Source organism: Pseudorasbora parva, chromosome 3 (assembly GCF_024679245.1).
Source record: "Pseudorasbora parva isolate DD20220531a chromosome 3, ASM2467924v1, whole genome shotgun sequence".
Taxonomy (NCBI): domain Eukaryota; kingdom Metazoa; phylum Chordata; class Actinopteri; order Cypriniformes; family Gobionidae; genus Pseudorasbora; species Pseudorasbora parva.
The window spans coordinates 25,581,085-25,602,044 of record NC_090174.1 but is presented as its reverse complement, the minus strand read 5'-3'; the positions used below and the strand labels follow the sequence as shown (position 1 = coordinate 25,602,044).

At 40.2% G+C, this 20,960-nt stretch overlaps 1 protein-coding gene across 6 annotated transcripts in view; it reads right to left on the bottom strand.

The window, feature by feature from the left end:
- Positions 1–20,960, bottom strand: part of mef2cb (myocyte enhancer factor 2cb) — a 92,664-nt gene that overhangs the window by 53,755 nt on the left and 17,949 nt on the right. For all 6 annotated transcript variants that reach the window (XM_067438233.1, XM_067438232.1, XM_067438236.1 and 3 more), the window contains one exon: positions 13–203. In XM_067438233.1, coding sequence (XP_067294334.1) covers positions 13–66 — 54 coding nt within the window. In that variant the 5' untranslated portion in view covers positions 67–203. The remainder of the gene's footprint in view (positions 1–12; positions 204–20,960) is intronic.

The window sequence follows — 20,960 nt, the reverse complement described above, 5'->3', positions numbered from 1 at the left end:
AGCGTGACTCACCTGTCTGTTGCGTTCATCCATAATCCTTGTGATCTGAATCTTTTTCCTCCCCATTGTCCCCGTCTTTTCGTCTCTCTCTTCCACCAATGAACTTTATTCTTTTGTCCCTCTGTTTTTGCTTGCGTTTTCTTCAAACCAGGCTTTCTTCTCTTGACTTCCTCCGCTCAATTCAAAGATTCCAGTAGCTGTACCTGTGAAAGGCAGAGAGAGAGAAAGTGAAGCATTAAGTCAGATGAAAAATGGCAAAACCGCAACGTTAAAAAACAGGGAAAGGCAGAGTCTGAGCCACATGGGACAGCAAATAAAGACAAAAGAATCCGTAGACGTTTCGAGGCAGCGCTGTTTTCTGCCATCAATATCATGCAAATCAGATTCTCGCGCTTCGGTTTGCGACTACGAGGGTAGACAGCACTGTCATGCTCTCTCTACAGTCACAGAGAATTTGACAGTGTTTTGGAAGTGCCACTAACTTAACAGCTCTAATCATTTGCAGTGTAACGTTTACTGTCGCCTGAACGACAAACAGCGGCACTTTCCTAAACAACGCCGGTGTAACATTGCATAGAATTGTCACTAGCATGATATGGTATTCCCCTTTTAGCTGAGATTTTCTAAAACAAAACTGTGGCTGTGCTACGGTGCCCCGAAAGACGAGGCTTTACTATTTACGTATCATACGATCTGAAGATGAGCCTGAATGGAAACCTAGGCCATCCTGAATTAGCCCTCGTCAAACCCGCTCTGGAATATGATCCTATTGTCACGTCACGGCTTTTCTCCGCTCTCCGTATCTCTGGGAAAGAGGTGCGCGGGGCCTTTATTGGGCCCTCCCGCTGAGCCTTTTGAAAGGCTGCCCTCACCCGAGAAGCTAACCCAGGCTTTCTATAAAGTGCTCACAGCTCAGATCCACGCAGCGCGAGAGCTCGCGATCACAGAACACACATGTGCGCGCGCCGGTGTTTGTGTGCATGTGCGCACCTCTTTGGTGCCGTAAAGTAGGCCAACCCGATTCATCTCTGGGAGGAGCGGCAGAAGTGTTGTTGTGTTTTATTCTGACAGTAGAGGTGATAACGTCCCTCGTTATGCAAATGAGCGTCCCATTATTTAAGCTTTCTGTAATGCAGTAAAGCTGTCAGTGGTGTCACGTTAAAAGCCCTCCATTGCTTTCTCTTTATTCTCCGGCTCTTTTTCTTCTTTCTGAACCAGATTTCACCTGCCAGAGCAAGCACGGAACATTGATGTAGATACACCTAAAGGATATGCTGCGCTTCTCACGTCTATCCGCACTGCCATGCCTCTCTCATTTATTAATAATCAAGTGTTTATGGGTGGATGAGGGGTTTGAAAGTGTTCGAGAGACTTTTCCATGTCATGTGCGTTAAACCGCAAGCAAACTCTAATTTCATTGGCTGAGATCCATCTTCATTTCATAGGATGCTGCTAATCTACGAAATTCCACACAGAATTGTTGGATTCCTTCTGTGTTGTTGAAATCGAGTTGTTAAATACATAGTTCCTTCGCTCCGACTACAGCCTTGTGCTGATATTGATATAATGCATTTTCCATTGTCTCTAATAATAACTGTGAATAAGATTAAACTCTATTAGCATACAAACAAAAGCGCGCCGCACTTCACCAAGAGCTGTTAGCGAGCACGTCTTAACGTGTAAGTGGCGAAATCCGAAGAGGCTTGATGATTGTTTAGAGGACCACTGTAAAAGACATAAAACAAGGAGCAAAACAACTCAACTACAAGCTGGTGATAATGACTGGACGCCTGTGTAAATATTTACCCACCGTGCAGCCAGCAGGACCTGGCGTCACCGAGTGCGGTTTCGCCGCTCACATTTGAAAGCTGATTAAGTAGTTAACTCAATCAAAACAGGGTCTTTGGCTGCGACTCCAAGAAGAGCTTTCTCATTGATAACGACAGGTCCTTAATCCCTCATTCAATCATGCCAATGTCTCAACATGGACCCGCCGTACCTTACATAACTTTAAATGTCCTTTAATGGGCTTCATCTGAGCACTGATTCCTGTTTACAGTGGCACCAAAAATTACCCAAGTATCAACTTTATCGCATTAGATTTAACAACATGTCAATATCTGTATGATGATAGACCTTGATAGAACTTTTTAAAACCTTACTTTCGTCTTTCCTTCATTTTATTTATGTATTTACTTATTTTTGCAATGACCCCACATAACTTTGGACATCAGATCGATAATTCGGAATTGATGGCATTCAAAATAAAAGTTTGGGTTTAATTAATATATGTGTATGTGTATAATTATTATTTAAATATAAACAAATACACACATATTTAAGAAAAATGTATTATATTTATATACAAATACTATAAATTATATGTCACCTTCCTTTATATAGCGCTTTTTACAATGCCAATTGTTTCAAAGCAGCTTCACAGTGTTAACAGGAAAAATAAATATATATACACTATACACATTCAAATATTTCTTCAAAATATACACGATTGAGTATGTATTTATACATAACTATTATACACAGAGTACACACACATTATGTAATCCCAAACTTTTATTTTCGATGCGATTAATCACGATTTGTGCACTAGCACTAGTTTAAACAAACAAATAATTAAACATATTAATAATGTCAAAATAATTTAACATATTTTTTAAATAATAATAATAATAATAAAGTATACATTTGTGTTATTATTATTTGTAAAGCATTAAAAAAATCATTAAAAAATCAAAAATAAAATGTTATCTCAAAAAGAGAAAATTAAAAGTAATAATGAAATAAAAATAACTATATTTTTATTATTATTATACATCCAGATAAATCCACATAAACAATTTATTTATTGTCAGAAAGTAAAATGATTGTGACTTGGTTTGATATATTATCCAAAGCATTTTCATTCAATTATGTGTGTGAATTAAGTGTCCAAATACACTCTTAGAAGAAAAGGGTCTATATAGAACCTTAAAAGTTTCTATCGGCGCTACGTAGTTGGAACCCCTAAAAGGTTCACTGCAAAAAATGCTTTTCTTACTTAGTATTTTTGTCTTTTTTTCTAGTCCAAACATCTAAACATTATTAAAACAAGAAGTATTTACTAGACAAAAGTAATTGTCTTATTTTGGGAAAAATTAACTCAAAATTAAGAGAGTTTTTGCTAAGATATTTCTTTGATAAGAAATGCATTTTTTTTGCAGTGTTCTATATAGAATCCTTTTTAAGTGCCAAAACGGGTTCTTTCTTGTCATTATAGAACCCTTTTAGCATAAAAGGGTCTTTGAAGTATACTCAATTATACTTCTATATATAACATTTTAAGGGTTCCAAATATGTAGCGCCAATATAACCTTTATACTTTTTGGTGCCACTGAACGTGGAGTGATTTCAATTCTTATTCTCACCTTCCCTTACCCGTATAAGCACTGGGGCAACCAGAGTCGACCTAAGCACAATCTCTCATTCTCCCTTCACCCAGTACACTTTGGCCACCCCACCTCCCACATCTCTCTCTCTCTCTCACTCTCTCTCTCTGTCTCTCTCTCTCTCTGTCATCCCCTCATTCACATGTACACATGCTCACACTCATCTGCTTTCAGATTACCACAGATGAGCACAATCCAATTTGCACCAGTAAAGCCGAACTACAGTGCAGACAAGCTGTGGTTGATCAGCAGCCAGAGGCGCTTTAGATGTAAATAAGGGCCCTTCGCCACCACGCGCGCACCCGTATGCAATATCTGATCAAATATGTCTGTTCTTGATGCACAAGTGTGGCTAACCAAGTGCGGCAAAAGCACATGAACAAATACTATGTGTGTTGAAGATCAAATGTGTGTGTGAGAGGCTTTTAAAGTTTAGTTTATGCAATTATGCCTGAGAGAGAAAGAGTGAGGCGGAGAGGGACTACTAACAGGCTTTCTCTGCCATGCTAAGCCAATTCACTAATCCACAGCCAAAGCATATGGGAAGGAAGGGTGAGAGAGAGAGAGAGAGAGCGAGAGAGAGAGAGAGAGAGAGAGAGAGAGAGAGAGAGAGAGAGAGAGAGAGAGAGAGAGAGAGAGAGAGAGAGAGAGAGAGAGAGAGAGAGAGAGAGAGAGAGAGAGAGAGAGAGAGAGAGAGAGAGAGAGAGAGAGGGTCAGAAAGATCCATCCCCCCACAATTGAACCTCAGGACAGGTTTGGCATAGTGTGATAGGCAGAAAAAAGCCTGGAAGAGGGGTCACCACCAAGGGCTGAAGGGTCATGGAGGAATGCTACAGGACAGAGAGGGAAAGATAAGACAAGTTAACCCACAACCTTTCTCATTTGATATATCGGGCTCAAAGCAACAGCACAAAGAGCAAATAAGAGCGAACGGAGAAAGCCAAAGGAAAACCAGAGATATGTGAGCAGGTCTCTCATGAGGAAAGGGAGGAGAGGTTGCCGTCCACCCTCCCATCTGTTAACCATGCCTCTCTTTCTCTGCCACAGAGCACAAGGGCGGTGGGGGAACGAGGAGAAATCGTGGGGGAAAAGGAGAGGAAGGTGGGGGTGCCGGCACTGGGATGTAATGAGGTGCTGTGTGTTTTTCTCTCTTTCTCTCTGTCTCTCTCTCTCTCCTTCTATGAAATGGAACTGTTGAGGGCAATGAGTACGTTCATAAACAGGCACAATTCTGGGTCGGCTCTAGTGTTCCATCGAAGAAAAAAAAAGGAAAAAAAAGAAATATATATATTGCACACGATTGTATTGTCAAAGTCCTAATAAAGTGAATATGACTACTTCTCCGTGCTCAGCGATATAATTTTGTAAGGAGAAAAAGAAACAAAGCAATTTTTTATTTCTCTAAGGGGTCTCGTGCAAGAATGAAAAATGATTAAGATGCAAATACCATGAATTATATTTGTAAAAAAAAAAAAAAAAAAGTACAGAGATTCCATGTGATAATGAAACACTTGTTTTGATGAGATATACAACTCTGGCAGGTTTCGCTTTTATTGAGATCTGGCACGGCCTGTGAGGTAAAGGGGGGTTACAGTGCAGGGTTACTGCTCGACTCCCACCACATTAAAGTCATCTGTATGTTATTATTACAATCAGACAGGAGCTGATCTTATGAGAAATCGACCTCAGCACTATGTTGCCACCCTTTGTAAACTCTCTCGCTTCCACTTTCCCTCATTTTTTCTTTTCTTTTCTTCGCAGCACATCTGCAAGACATTTGGTACTAGTGTGTGTTTGAAAAAAGGGCAGTATCCTCTATCCTCGTGGGGAAATGTGGTCGCGAAGATTTGAAATAACACATTACGGACAGAAAGTAAACCTTTTAGGAGGTGCATGATACATTAAATAAACCCTCACTCTTTTAAAATAAACTGCCGTTTCCTTGAAGAGGTCAACAATTTTTAATATGTCTTATGAACAATTTGAATACAAAGACACGCTTTTGAACCGTCTTGGATGCGACACATTTTTACCACGTCTTAATCTTAAGAACTTTTCATGCTGTAATCATTGAAACTAAGTAAATATTTATTTACGCACAAGGTTTTTTTTTCTTCTTTCTATTACACACACATTTATGTGAACATATTTAGGTGCAGCTGTTTGGTTTGCACTTAAAACGTGGCAGGGATCCCATAGCGAGAAAGTTAACGGCCTATTGTCTGTATAAAGTCATTATGGCCGGTGCTTCTTAAGTGTGGCAGAGTCTGCCTGAGGGACAAAGCTGATGAGTGCACATAAATCTCGGCAGTGGAAAAGACACAGGATGGGTGACCTGAACCTGAGATCGGGATCAGTGTGGGAGGGAACCTGGCAGTGCAGATCTTAATGAGTTCTGGTAAGTCCACATACACTGTAAAAAATGATGTACAATGTGGATATTAAAATTTGAAATAAAGTGGGCAGGAATTGAATTACAGGGCTGTGTCTAGGCAAGTTGACAGACTTGCGTTGCCACTAAAAATCTTACACTCACTTTGTTTTCTGACCAATCAAATTGTTCAACTCGCATTGTTGGACGCAATTCAGATGGTAAAGTGCTTAAAACGTTTACAGGCAATATTAACATTTAGTGCAGAAAAGTAGTTACGCAACACATCTGATTTGGAATCCCCCTAATTTCCACTGACTGTACGCTATTAAAACACCCTAAATCTACTGTAAGACACACGTTCTCATTATTGTAAGGGAGCATCAGTGTCTAACTGGGTTCTTCTATGGTCATCTACACACCCAAGACCCCTATACTGTATGACTTGATAGAGACAGGAAACATACAAGCACACACACATAATGGTGGAAGGATATGACATCAGCAGCCACAGACAATCAAAGGTGTAAAGGTGCTTCCTTTCCTAAACTGTTCCAGTGTACACAAAATGGGAACCAAAACTCCTGTGCTTCCTTCTCCAGGCCAGAGAAGAAAAAAAAGAAGAGAAGAATAGAGAGAAAAAGAGTTGAGGGCTTGAGCCACAGCTGACTGTAAACAAACGGCCTCCACTGACGCAACATCAGACAAAAAAAAAAAAAAAAGGCTTGTGGTTTGTACTTTTTAAGCACTTAGTGATGGTCTAAAATTTTAATGACGAGGCTTAACAAACATACTCACAGCAGATATGGTTGAAAAATCTCTGCGTCCACATTATTAGATTTCGTCACACACAACAAGCTCGTTCTGTGATGGTAAAACTGATTTGAACAGCCATTCTTATTTTCCAAACCATGCAAGTTATTTGTTTTTCTTCATAAACTCATTTCAACCCAAAGGAAAAAGAGCAGAGATGAAGAGAGACATTTTAAAATGTGAGGTTTTATTAGCAAACGTGTAAAATTATAGATGAACTGCTTTCTGTTTTTGCAGTGATTAGTGAATAGCTCTTTTCAGGTCCTTTGCTAGATTAGGGCATTGGGTGGAGGGATTTATTTATGTGATACAGGGCGCTCTTTCAGGGCGCTCTGCTGCAATACCTTCCTTCTGTCTCTACAGGAATCAACAGCTAATTACTTAAATAGTTCTACATGTACCTTAAAATAACACACCGGCCCCTCTGACTTCCCCAAAGTTCACCTCTTTGTCAAAACAGCTAAAAACCTTGGCGTGGAATCATATAAGACATAAATATGACATGCTCTTGTCAGATTTGTGGGTTTACATTGCATGCAGAATTATTTGGTTTGAATCCTGATTTAAATCATCATTACCATTTTCTACTACGTAAAGTCATTGAGTTCTCTACAGTTTACCAATTTCCAGTAACATGTAAATTTCACAGTTCTGGCTTTTTTGCCTCAGAATTGCGTGGCATAAAGTCACAACTGAGAATTATAAAGTCAGAATGGCATGATATGAATTCAGCATTGGAAGATATAAAAGAAAAAAAGAGTCAGAATTACGAGTTTATATCTTCTGACTTCATATCATACAATTCTAACTTAATAGCTCTCAATTGCGACTTTATGTTGCGCAATTCTGAAGTCAGAATTGCGAAATGTAAACTCACAATTGTGAGATATAAAAAATCGAACTATCTTTTAAAATGTTTTGTTTTGAATTAGAAACAGTGTTTCTAGTCAAATTAGAGTATTTTCTGAGCTTATGTTGTTGTGGCAGCCAACAACAGCACAGCTTAACCCTGCACTCAGGGTTACATTTTTAGTAATATTCAAAAAAAATCTCTTGAATTAATTTTGTTGCCCTTTTTACCCCATTTTAACAATTGGTTCCCGTAGACCAGAACTAGCATGACAAGCCAGACCCACATCAAGATGTTTGGTCTGGGAACTCACCATTGACAGGGCTCAATCCGAACGGCGGGGTAAACGGTTGTCTTTCAGACTCCCTCTGCACGCGATAGGAAAGCGCTACAACCAACCACAGCAACGTGAAGCAGAGCTAGCTGACAGATTAAACATTCGCTGTATCCAGTCGGCAAAACTCCAAACACATCTTCCCTTTTTAAGAATGATCTCAAAGAAAAGCTTAACTCCAAGTCTTCCAGAGTCGTGGCCAAAGCCGATTCGAAAGACCGCCTTTCGCCAGCTTCTTTGTTTACAAGTAGCACGCAACTCTGCCGTCATTATGTTAGGCCTGCCCACTGACTCTATAAACAATGTGATTGACCTGACTGACCAAAGTTAGTTTTTTTCCAGCTCAGAAGTCTATGGAGAGTTGCCAGACTATACTCAAGGCGAATTTGATTTGCTGCCACTAGGATGCGTCTAGATTTCTAGGCTAGACCAGAACAGGACAGCATAAAAAAGCTAAAGTTAGAATCCATCATGGCGGCGCTCATTGTTTACTATTCGAAAAAAAAAAAAAAAACAGTAGGCAAAAGGTCCCCGGATGACCTACTGCTTCCGGGGAGATATTGAAATGCACATTCATTGGACACTTTACTATCCCATGAGGCCACGGGAGAAGATTTATGAATGGCAGTGAGGAGACGCAACTGATGCTGGCAGGTCATGTGACAGGAACAACATGGCGGATGTAGTACTACATTCAAATATGTATATTAAATATAGCTAAATTTTCTTTTATCACAATTTTCTATCTTTGTTCTATCGTTTTTGTCTTATACTAATTCGCTTTTTTAATATTTTGTGACAAGGAATTATGGTTATTGGGTGCAAGCCCTGATGAAAAAGCGCCATAGTGTTTCATATGGCGGCACATGACCAAGTGCAACAGTGGAAAATAGAATGAAAGGGTGTTAACAGCAGTTGCATCCTTCATGAAGTCAGTAAACAGAGAAGTGTGGCCCACTAAAGCCAGACCCAGGGAAGGTGAGAGCTGTCTTTCAATTAGCGACTGGTTACAGGCCCAAGGAAAGCATGGCTCAACATACTATGTCAACTCAACTGAAAGAGGTACGCTGAAACCAGCTGCTCAGCTGACAGACACATACTGAGTGAATGGTGTCTGATCACCGTACTGTTCTGGTTGGCCAGCTGTTAGTAAAGAAATATGGCAAAAATAACAGCTCTTACTGTGGCTCAGTCTTCTCGCGAAATGGGCGACGGCCCTGTAGTGGGCACAAAACAGAGGTTGCGTGGGTTGCTATGGGTGATTTCATCGGTCAGTATGCCGAAGACATTACCTCAAAGAATCTCTCAGACTTCTGGGGGAGTTCTTAGTACTGTGGAACAGAGTTAAAGAAAGGAGAACTGAGATAATGTTCAACTATGCTAGCATGTCAAAGAGAAGAAAAAAATCGATGTCAGTAAAACTCTGAGACTAAGTTCATACAGCCGTATTAACTAGCAGGAGTGAATTTCAAATGGTTCTCTTCATATCTTACAGAAGTGGAGTGATTAAAGTCTGTAGAAATTAATAACTCAAGTCAAGTCCCTTTCAATCGGGAATATGTCTGTAAGAGTACTGACAGTGACTAAACTAAATGGCAAGCATGGTGTCTTATCAACACCATGAAGTTACAAATGTGGGTTTCACATTTTATTATCTAGTTCTTGTATGTCATGTAAAAGCCAGATCATTTATAGAAAGCAGTGCCACTCTCGTTCAAAACTGAATTGTGTGTGAACAGGCATGCTGAAAATGAAATCACAGGAGTATTCATCAGCTATGAAGAGTTGTACAGTTTATCGCACTACGAAACTAGCCCAGACACAGCAACTACTCTGTACAATTAGGTATTTATTCTCAAAACTTGATAATTCCACAGAAAATGAAATAAAATGGGAAAAAATTTGTCAATGCAAACAGACAGGGTCTGACATCTTCACCCCAAAATATTGTGAGCAGAGAACGACAACGTCCTGTAATGTTAACCATGTTTTGTGTGTGTGTGTGTGTGTGTGTGTGTGTGTGTGTGGGGGGGGGGGGGGGGGTAGTTAGGAAGGAAGACAAAGTCATGTGACCGCAACACCAGACAGCATGCTCGGATGATCCTCTGATTATTTCATCGCACGTTTTTTTTCATCCCCTCTCCTCCCTCTGTACCACGGCATTCTAATCAGACTAATTAAAAGCTTTGTTCATTTGGAAATCTCCGATGACAATTTGTTTCACTCTACCCTACAGCGGTCCTGTGAAAAGAGAATTAAATTTGATCTTCTGACAGCAATTATTAAACGCTCCCTCCTGGCTTCAATTAAGCCCAGAGGCTAACGTGGCTCACCAGGCAAGAGCGAAGGCCAAGATACTTCCTTTGCCACTTTATCATCGCTCTCTCTCCTTTTCTTTGGATCCTTCTTTAATTCATGTACAAAATCTCGCAGCAATGATTTAAAGATTGTTTATGTGATTTTTTTGGTTCCTTCTTGCAGCGGCCTTACAATATGCTGTGGGGGGGGGGGGGGGGGGGGCTGTGGTAAAGGGGATAAGGTGGAAAAGGGAAGTTGAGCAACCTCTCCTCTCTGATCAATCGCCAGTGATTGCACGAAAGTTCTTTTTATGAGTGATTTTTCAGTAATGATGGTGAAACCGTCAGCGGCCAGATGTTACTTTCACTTTCACCGTACTCAAAAGCAAGCAAAAAAGGTCAGACCTATATGGCAAAATGTGTCATCTCAAGTGTCATTTTTATATGTGTAGCATCAATGTAATATTTTGCAATATATCACTTTCAGTTTCTCCATTAAGGCCAATTCACACTGCTCTGACAGACGCTGACCAACGGTTTTGTCGTCATTGAACATTTTTTTGTCAGGTCTTGGAATGTCTGAGAAGTGACATACTGTAATCTAGTGATTGTTGCCATTGGTCGGTTTCTGTCGGTGTGGTGTGAATTGGCTTTTATGGTTGGAAACTCAGAAATGCAAATACATACTTCTGACTGATCTGTGACCTGCTCTTGCAAGCAAATGATATAACGCTGAAAACCACAGGGCCACGGTTTCAAACTGACAAAGCAATATGTCCAAATGTCTGTTTCGCGTACCTACACAGTCCAGAGAAATGAATCAGCTCCCACCGCAACATCGCACGTGGCATTTCTGACAACCCCTTGAGGTGACCTGAAGACATCTAAACTGATCAGAAAACACATTAATACCTTTCAGGGAAAACATCATGTGAAGCCATTCAACAAGGATGTCCTTCAAAATGCTGACCTGACTCTCTCTTTTTTTTTCCCCCCACATTTCTCTCTCACCGGTCCCAAAGCTCTGCGAGGAAACCGAGTAACCCAGATCGGGAGGAAGAGAGCCGCGGAAGAGGAGATGAAGATTACGCGAGCCTAGACAATATCTCAAATCTCCTGCTGCAAAATGTTATGCCATTATTCCGTCCTCCCCCTCCCTGGTTTCCCAAAGCATGTAACAGTTTGGTTTAAGCCGATCCGCTTGATTGTTGGAAGCATTGCTGCGCTGTTGACATTGTGGATCATTAAACTGTGATTGTTGCAGTTAGCGTTTGTCTAAACATGAGTGCCAATATGACTGGGTGAGGCCTATCTCTCTTTCCTCATCTAACGGTTCCTTCTTGACTCATTCCTTCTATTTCTTGGTCTAACTTCTTTTTATGCAGGACTAGTGGGCTACAACTAGTTGGAGGGTTGCTTGAAAGACTTGTCGGTTTAAGGAGTCTTGTTTAATTAGGTTGTTTTCAGGTGCACCAAACCAGACATATTTCTTAGGGGGCCTTTACATAAGATGTGTTCAAAAACAGCTTGACGCACACCGGGGTTTAGAGACACATATTTAAAAGTAGAGTTATTTTTAACTCGGTCATCTTAAAAAAAAAAAAAACCTCATGGCGGGAAGCTCAAAAACATCTCGAAATGTGTTTAAACCTAATAGTATGCCCATCTGAACATGTTAAAGCACGTAACGATGCTTTAAAGGAAATTCCTTTTAGATAACTTTTTACCATGCAAATTGTGTAACCATGAGACTATAGCACGCTCTAAGCATGCTAATAAAAGTATAACCGCTAAAAATGTAAGATACCTGCAAACCCCCCTTTAGTCTTCACACTTCACAGCTTGTAGTGGGGGACCAGGCAGCCCCGGGCCCAGTCTTTCATTACGGTTTCAGCAAGCCGACGCATACCCCCCACCCCCCCGTTTGTAGTGGTGAGGGGAACCACCAGGGGCTGGCACAAGTTACTCCAGTACCGGCTCGGCCTGACCTCATCAAAGCACGCGCTCGTAATTTGTCACAGAAAGCAACCAATTAAGATGCGTTAAGGGATGAGGGAGGGGAGGGGAGGGGAGAGGGAAGGGTAGATGGGGCAAAGCAGTGAAAAGATAGCATTTGATTAAAGAGTCAGCGCAGCTGCGGTGAATCAAAACGGTCCGGACTTTCAAAGAAAAACCTCAAACATGGACGGGAGGTTTAGAGCGCAGAGCTAGTGTGATCAGATAAAGCGCTGCTGGTTAACCCTCGAGGAGGAAGAAGGAACGAGAAAGGGAGTTAATATTAGATTTTCATGACTTTTACTGGTAGTACGCACACACGTGCGAAATGGACAGACTTAGCAACAAGCTTCCGGATTACACAAAGGTGACCCTTCATGCCAAGCTCCTCCCACTTTGTTGTGTCAGCTATTTTTAGTTGACTAAGATATGTATTTTAGTTGTAATATATATATATATATATATATATATATATATATATATATATATATATATATATATATAGCGCTAAGTTTCCTTTTAAGGGTAATTATTTCATTTTTTCCATGCCTCATAGTGACATTCAAGATGTCCTGCCATGCATCACTGCAATTAATCTCAGTCTCTCCCCTGTGAGCATGAAAAAAATTGTTCCACAACTTGTACCTTTTTTTTTTTTATTCTCCTAACAAATCCTCCATACAGGAGTATCCATGTGTAGCGTGTGATGTGTGCGCGTGTATTGCACTATTTATTTATTTATTTGTTCAGGCTTTACCTTGTTGTTCAGTAGCGTGTCAGTGTTGCACGCATTTGCATAGCTTCCTTTACCGTGCGTTTCTTGTGTCTTGCAGCTGTGACGGGCCTGTTTTTTTATATGTGATCAGAAAACAGTGACAGCGAAAGTTTTCCGATGCCGCACGCCGGATTAAACGGCTTCACTTTTCTGCTTCACACTTTTCAGTCATCTCGACGGAGGAGGAAAAAAAAAAGCGCTAGTCAAATAACCCCCCCCCCCCCCCCAAAAAAAAAGGAGAAGAAAAATCTCTGCTCAGAGGAAGAATAAAAAAATGAGAGATGCGTATCGCGTGTTGTTTTTTCAGGCATTTATATAAAAAAATAATCACTCTTCTAATTGCTGTTATTCTGATGGTAATCGCTCACTCTAGCTAAATAATGACCGCTTCTCGATTCGACTCGATAAGAGCGGAAAAGAAAACAAGTGAAAGCAAGTGCTTACAGCCGGTGTTGTATAAATCAGGTCTGTGTGTGTGTGTTTTCCAGAGGCTTATCTACACCATCTTGATTTTAGGGGGGGGTTTGGGAAAGTGCAGCCTGCAGAAGGTTGCGAAGGGAGGGAAGCTTTTTCTCAAGGCTCCAGCCACTCGGCAGCACAGGGATCGGCCAAGCGATCTCCCTCGGCTCCCGATCCAGCTGCAGCGTTCACATAACCCCAGCTGTCCCCCTCGGCTTATGATAGCACGACTTGTCTCTCCCTCCCTCCTTTGCGCTCGCACCCATGGACTTTTCCACTCCCTTCTGCACTGCTGGGCACACATCGCCCTAACCCCCCTTGTTTTTCTTTTTCAGCATTGTATGTTTTTTTGCAGGTTTCTTTTCCCCCCACCCATGAGAAAAATCCTATTGCTGTTTGACCCCGAGATGGGATGTGAATGCCCACCCCCTCCTCCACCGAGCCTCCCTTTCCTCGTTCTGGCGCCGGCAGTGGGGACTGTCTTTCTCCTGTCTCCTCTTTCCTCCATCCTCCTGTCCTATCCTTGACTCTCCCTGGGTCTGCTCCCAGCTCCGGCGTTAGGCAGACGTTCCTGCTGCGCATTATCCCAAATAAACAACTCATTACACATGTAATTAACCGAGGGGGCTAGCCAAGCATCGGAAGCTAATCCACACCAGCATTCCCAGTCCCTGTCTTTTCCGATTCTGCTGGAGGGAAGCATGGAGAAAAAAGGGGGCTGCGTTCAGGATAAGGAAGAGAGGGAGGAAAAAGTGAAAAAGGATTTCAAATCGACTTCCTAACAAAATTAACCTTTTTTTGTGCCCTCTCTCCGTCATTCTCCACAAATTGAGCTCGGCTCTTCCTTGTTTTCTCGACCATCTCAGAAGTGGGTCATGGACGGGCTGCCTAGCAGCATTTTGAAGAAATTGGGGGGGAAAAAAAGGTCTGCGCTTTCCTTGGCGAAAACAGTTGTAGACTTTTTACGAGCGGCCTGCTTATCCAATTAAGCTGTCATAAACACATTAATATAACGGCACATGCCCATTCGGGGAGAGAAGGAAAGAGGCTAACTGCGGCTTTATTAACATGAGGTTTCTCCACCTGCGCACTGAAGCTTGACAAGAGCAGTTCCTCTTTCTCACGAAAGATGATGATGAATCTAATAAGATTACACCTCCTACGTTAACAGGCCTGCAGAGCACAGCGCTTTTAATCTGACCTGGGAAACAATAACCTGAGGATAAAAGCCACCATGTCAATATAATGAAATTATGTCCATTGTGTGTCCTCTACTCTGGTGGGACCAATCCAATATCGTTGAAAGAGTAAATTGCAATGGGGGGTTGGGAATGAGAATAATTGGTTGAGTGCGTGTTTTCGAGATCATTCATGTCATTTATAACGCAGATGTAAGTAATACGCCTCTTTTCCTCTCTTGTCAAACTTTTCAGACTCTAAAGTAGTTCTAATCTATCCAAGGTGTCAGGCCTATGTTCAGGCCTCTCTGCGGTCTACAGGTGCTAACGTAGAGTCCAGAGGTCCAATACACAACCCCTCTAGAGAAACACCAGCGGGAAACTGGGGCGAGCTAGCAGGAATGTTTGCCGAGTCAAATTCAATCATGCCACATCATTAATTCACAATCTTAACAGTTAGCAACAGGGCTGGGGACGTTGTAATGTGCTAAGTGCAGAGCTGTTCACACTGAGGTTTGTTTAAATCAAATATACACTAGTGCTCAAAAGTTTAGGATCTTTAAGATTTCTAAATGTTTCTCTTTTAAAATGATCTTACTCAGCAGGGCAGCATTTATTTGATCAAAAATATAGTAAAAAGTAATATTGTGCCAATTAAATGTTATCATTGTATAATTAAAATGTTTAATTAATCATTTCTTAATTAAATGTTTTAATTTTAAAATTAATGTTTTATATGCTAATATATTTTAAAATGTAATTTATTCCTGTAATATATCCAAGGCTGTTTTTTTTTTTCAGCAGACATTATGCCAGAAATATTTTGCAACATTATAAATGTATTTACTGTGTCTTTTGATGAATTTTATGCATCCTTGCTGAAAGAAAAGTATGAATTTCTCACTTCAAACTTTTTAAACAGTAGCCTACTGCAGATATTTAAAAACAAATGAAATATTATGTAAACTATACTTTATTGGTTTTCTTAGCTAAGTTCCTTGAAATTTTCATTCACGGATTTTTTTACACACAGACTGAAAGTAAAACATTACACTGGAATTATGCAATTTATTGTCAGCAAAATTATTTAAATGAATGTAAATTTAAGGAACTATGCATAGTGGAAAAAAACCATTAAAATACTATTTTGTGTAATCTAATGTTCTCAGATTCTCAGTCATAATAAATAATATATTTTTAAGAATTATATATATATATATATATATATATATATATATAATATATATATATATATATATATATATATATATATATATATATATATATACAGTTACATACAGTTAATTTAGAAGCACATTATTATGAAACACTTTTTAAATTCATGACAAACTTAATTTTTTTTCTCAATTATTGGTCCCCACTTTATATTAGGTGCCTTAAACTACTACATACATGTTTTTACATTGAACTTATAATACCTGAATTACATCTGTAATTAATCTATATAAAAACTGTTGACCCTTCCCTTACCCCTTAACCCAGCCTTAAACCTAACTATATCACCAAACCTGTCCCTAACCTTACCCATTTCCCAATACCAGCAAAAGAGTTTTGCAATATAACATACACACAATAAATACATTGTACTTAATGTAAGTATATAGTAGTTAAGGGACACCTAATTTAAAGTGTGGCCCAATTATCTATTTAGTGAAAATATTTTCACTTAGCGGCGTTACATTGTATGTGGTACTTCTCCTGGAGGTGGGAAAATACTTTAATGTTCATAAACAGCTCAAGTTTGTAATGAAGAAATAAAATTAGCACTTCACATCTAAAAATATTCTAAGATGTGGACATCGCCCTATTAGATTACACTCCATGCCTACGCACATTTTCTTCTCTATTCTCTTTGCACACTACCTTCTCTTTGCCAACCGTGAAGACCATAAACCAGTCTAAGAGCTCTGTCGCAACGTATAGTCATATGACTATTTTCCAATTAATAAGTTCCTGTTAAAATCCCCACATATCAAAGTCTGTTTTAAGGAAAGTTGATATAGAAAGGATACGACGCGAACATTAGGCGGTGGGGGGACAACAGAGCTCGCCAGAGTCTCGGCAGGTATCTCCCTTCCTTTCCCTGTCTATTTATAACCTGTGAGCCGCTCTGATCCAAAAATAAGACAGTGACCAATTTTAACCTGAACAATACTGCAGGCTCACAATCGTAGTCCCTGGCGCACATATATGCACACACAGGCAGACAAACACAGGCGGAAAAAAAAGTCAATCTCATGGCTGAGCTATTTCTGGCGGGACAGCAACATTTAGGAAGTGTGGGCCACGGGCCAGCAAGCAGTTTAATGACACGCCTGCGTCACATGGTCTCATGTCACAGGAGCTCCCGCCATTGTCAGGGGTTGAACGCGGGCACACACACACACATGTTGGTCTATGTGGTTTACAGGGACTCTCCATAGGCGTAATGGTTTTTTATACCGTACAAACCATATTTTCTATCCCCTTACACTTGCCCCTGCCCCTAAACCTACCCATCACAGGAAACATTCTGCATTTTTACTTTCTCAAAAAAACATCATTTAGTATGTTTTTAAAGCTATTTGAAATAGTAGGACATTTGAAATGTTCTCATAAACCACATTTATAGTGTAATACCAGTACAAATTTAGTATACAAGTATACATTTAGTATAAACCACATAAACAGGCTCTCTCACACACACACACACATACACACACGCACGTACGCACACACGCACACAGGGTTATTTGTTTTTCCAGAGGGGCTGTAACAGAGCAGCTGCAGGTGAAAGGAGCCACCTCCACACTTCACCATACAAAACTGAGCACTCCATGTCCCGTCCTGCACTGGCCAGCAAACCCTGAAGTTTCAAATGAAGTGCTGGTCTTATTAATTATGCATACAAGTCAGTGCCGCACATTTCCTTCCCTTCTTTCTCTCTCACTCTTTTTCTCTCCATCTCTCTCTTTTATTCTCTTCTTTTCCAGATGGAGCATCTGTAATAAAATTAATGACATCATTGGCTGTACTTCGGAGTAACTACTGGAAGAAAAGTCATACATCAAAGTAAACAGTGTACTGTAGAGAAAGGGGGAAAATAAGTATTATAAAAAAACGGATATCTTTCCTAGCCTGTTAGATGTTAAACAAAGAAAGATAATGAAAATATATCAAATTTGTCTGTGCAGTGATGATAAAAACCACTTGCATTTGAAAATGCATTTTTTATGTATATTTTCATTTTTATTTGAAGTCGTTTCTAATCATTTACAAGATACTACACAGACAAATGTTTAGACTGTGAAGAATGGGTGACCCTGAACCACAAAATATATTGTATGGGTCAAACTTATATTTTTGGTATGCCTAATATATATATATCATATATATCATATATATACCCTCAGATTCCAGATTTTCAAATATAATATTGTCCTAAAAAGAGTAGCCAAAAATTGCCCTATCCAAACAAACCATATCAATGGAAAGCTTATATATTCAGCTTTCAGAATTATGTATAATTCTCAATAAAATAAAAAAAACAAAAAAAAAACAACCCTGACTGGTTTTGTGGTCCAGTGTCACACACAATCACACACAAACACGCACACACACACACAACCACAATCACACATAGGCGTAATGGTTTTTATACTGTACAAACCGTATTTTCTATCCCCTTACACTGCCCCTGCCCCTAAACCTACCCATCACAGGAAACATTCTGCATTTTTACTTTTTCCTTCTGTATGATTTATAAGATGTTTTCCTCATGGGGACCAAAAAAGGATTTCGGATATTGCCATCTTTGTGGGGACATCTTGTCCCAATAACGTAGGGATTACCAGCCCACGCACACACACACACACACACACACACACACCCACACACACACACACGCATATATATATATATATATATATATATAAAATGTCGGGTGCAATTAATTTTAGATTGTGAAGAATAATATATATATATATATATATATATATATATATATATATATATATATATATATATATATATATATATATATATATATACAGTCACAGTATAAAATTAATTGCACCCGACATTTATGGTGGAATATAAAACCAACTTAAGACAGAGAAGACAGCCATTGGCTGAAACTGGCTCGTCTGATTGGTTATTTTGGAGGCGGGTGACAGCCTGCTGAAGGACCCTGCGTAAACGCCACCACAAACATAAAGGCATTAAGTGTCACAATGCCAGGCTCACAGACACATCTCCCCTTCTGTTTTCACGACTTTTCTTTTTCTTTCTCTTCCTCGAATCTCGAGTGTCCAGCGCGGCATGCTTTTTCCGAAGTTTCAGCCTCCGATGCTGACAGGCCGCTGTTGGGAACGGCACAGATGACTGCAGAAAGACACACGTGTGCAGCTTGGCAGGACACCGCTCGTGAGAGCTGCTCTTGCAAAAGCCTGAGAGGCTGTCTTTGCATGCTCGGCTGAATGAAACACCTCAACCTCACACTAATGAAAAGAAACTCTTATTTCCTCCCAACGTTTTATGTTCAGACGCATCTAAATCACGTCTGTCAGCTGTCAGGTGGAGTGGCCAGTGTTTACTACAGAACGAGCTCAAAAAATAACACGCCAAACTGTATATGATGATGAGAATCGCAGGATCGTGACACTTTGAGAGTGTCAAGAAGACCTTCGAGTAAATTGCTAAAAATATACGGCACTGTGCTACGGGCAGCTTCGGCGACAGAGACGTCGGGGTTATGAATGCTATGTGAAGCTGGGGCATAGAGGCCCCTCTGTCCCCCCTCTCACCGGAGAGCCTTACAGAATGACTGGGCTATGCTGCCCCACTGACAAAGATAAATTACATTTGCTGGAAAATATTTCAGCATTTTTTCCCCTCCCCTAACCTCTCGACTCGTCTCCCATTTTTTATTTTCTTGAAGTTTTTCGTCGCTTTTTTGGCCCTCGTCCACCAGTGTGCCATGGGTCCCTCTGCCGTGAAGCAAGGCGCACACACTGTGCTTTATCACGGAGCGCACCCTCCTTCCCCAGTCTTTAAGCACAGATCGGGATGGTTAAAGAAAAGTTTTACTGGATTGCAAGTAAACCAAATGCATGAGGATTTTTTTTTTCTGCAAGGGGTATATTTTTAGCAATTTACTCCAAGGTCTTTTTGACACTTTCAAAGTGTCACGACCCTGTGATTTTCATCGACATATACTATTTTGTGCGTTCGGAGAATGTGGGAAATATCTGAACCAGTTTTAAACCACATATCGCCAACTCTAACACAAGTGGAACAGCCAATAAAACAGATCAACGTTCTGTATATAACATGCTGGATTGCATCAAATATGCGTGACTAGATAAAATGAAGGGATGGACTCTTTCCTAAACTGTTTCTACTGTTCTGTGCACTCTTATCTAGTATAATATGGGCTCTATTTCCAAAAGATACTGACCAAAGTGGAAGCGTTTCGATGCTTAATAAGAGGAAGGATAGAAAAGGTTCACTGCTAGACCACCCAAATCTGAAGAGGAGTTTATGAAACAGGAGTCACCTTTACCCATCCGATTTTTTTTTTTTTTTTTGGGGGGGGGGGGGGGGGGGGGGGCTCTTTCATGTTCACAGCGTGATATGCTGCACACATTCATTCGGTGTACACACACACACACTGACTTGTCTGTCATCGCAGCCTCCTCGTGGCAGCCTCTACCATCCTTCACAGCTTTCTATCATCTGCTCGTGTACAAATACACAGTAAAATATCGTTTTTTCTCACATCATGCAAATGCACATACACAACTCTCAGAACTATTTCCAGCCACATACACGCAGACTTCTCCGGCATACATAATAATTACTGTGTGTTCGGTACATACCACGTAAGCCCACAGCAGATCTTTAGAACAGAGAACGTTCAACTGAAAAATTCAATTTTATGCAGAAATATTCTTTTCACAATATAATTAAACATCAAAGGCAGGACTATTCCTCTGTGATTGAGCAGCACTCTGGTGAATCAACTCCATACACCACCTTCCACTTTACAGCGAGAAAGAAAGTTGCCAAGCGTCACTGCTAATTACAAAATAAAGACAGAAGCAAAGTTAAATTCATTATGCACAAACCAGGACAGACTCGTACGCGCTGGGGTGCGTTCATCTAATGCCAAATATCATAACCTCTTTGAGGGTAAAAATGACTTATCTGAAGCTGGTTTATTTGCTTTATTAAACAAATTTTTAGCCTAGTAAATGAAGCTGGAAGAGAGTATGGAAAAAAAAAACGAAATGAGAAAATGTTTGACTTCATTGACTCAAAATTAACACGCTGCTATGTAATAAACCTGGCTGATATTACTTTTTATTATTATTTCTGAAGAGTTACAATAAAAAATAAAGACTCTGTCTGTCTTTTTGAGCACATGAAACTTATTGGAGAT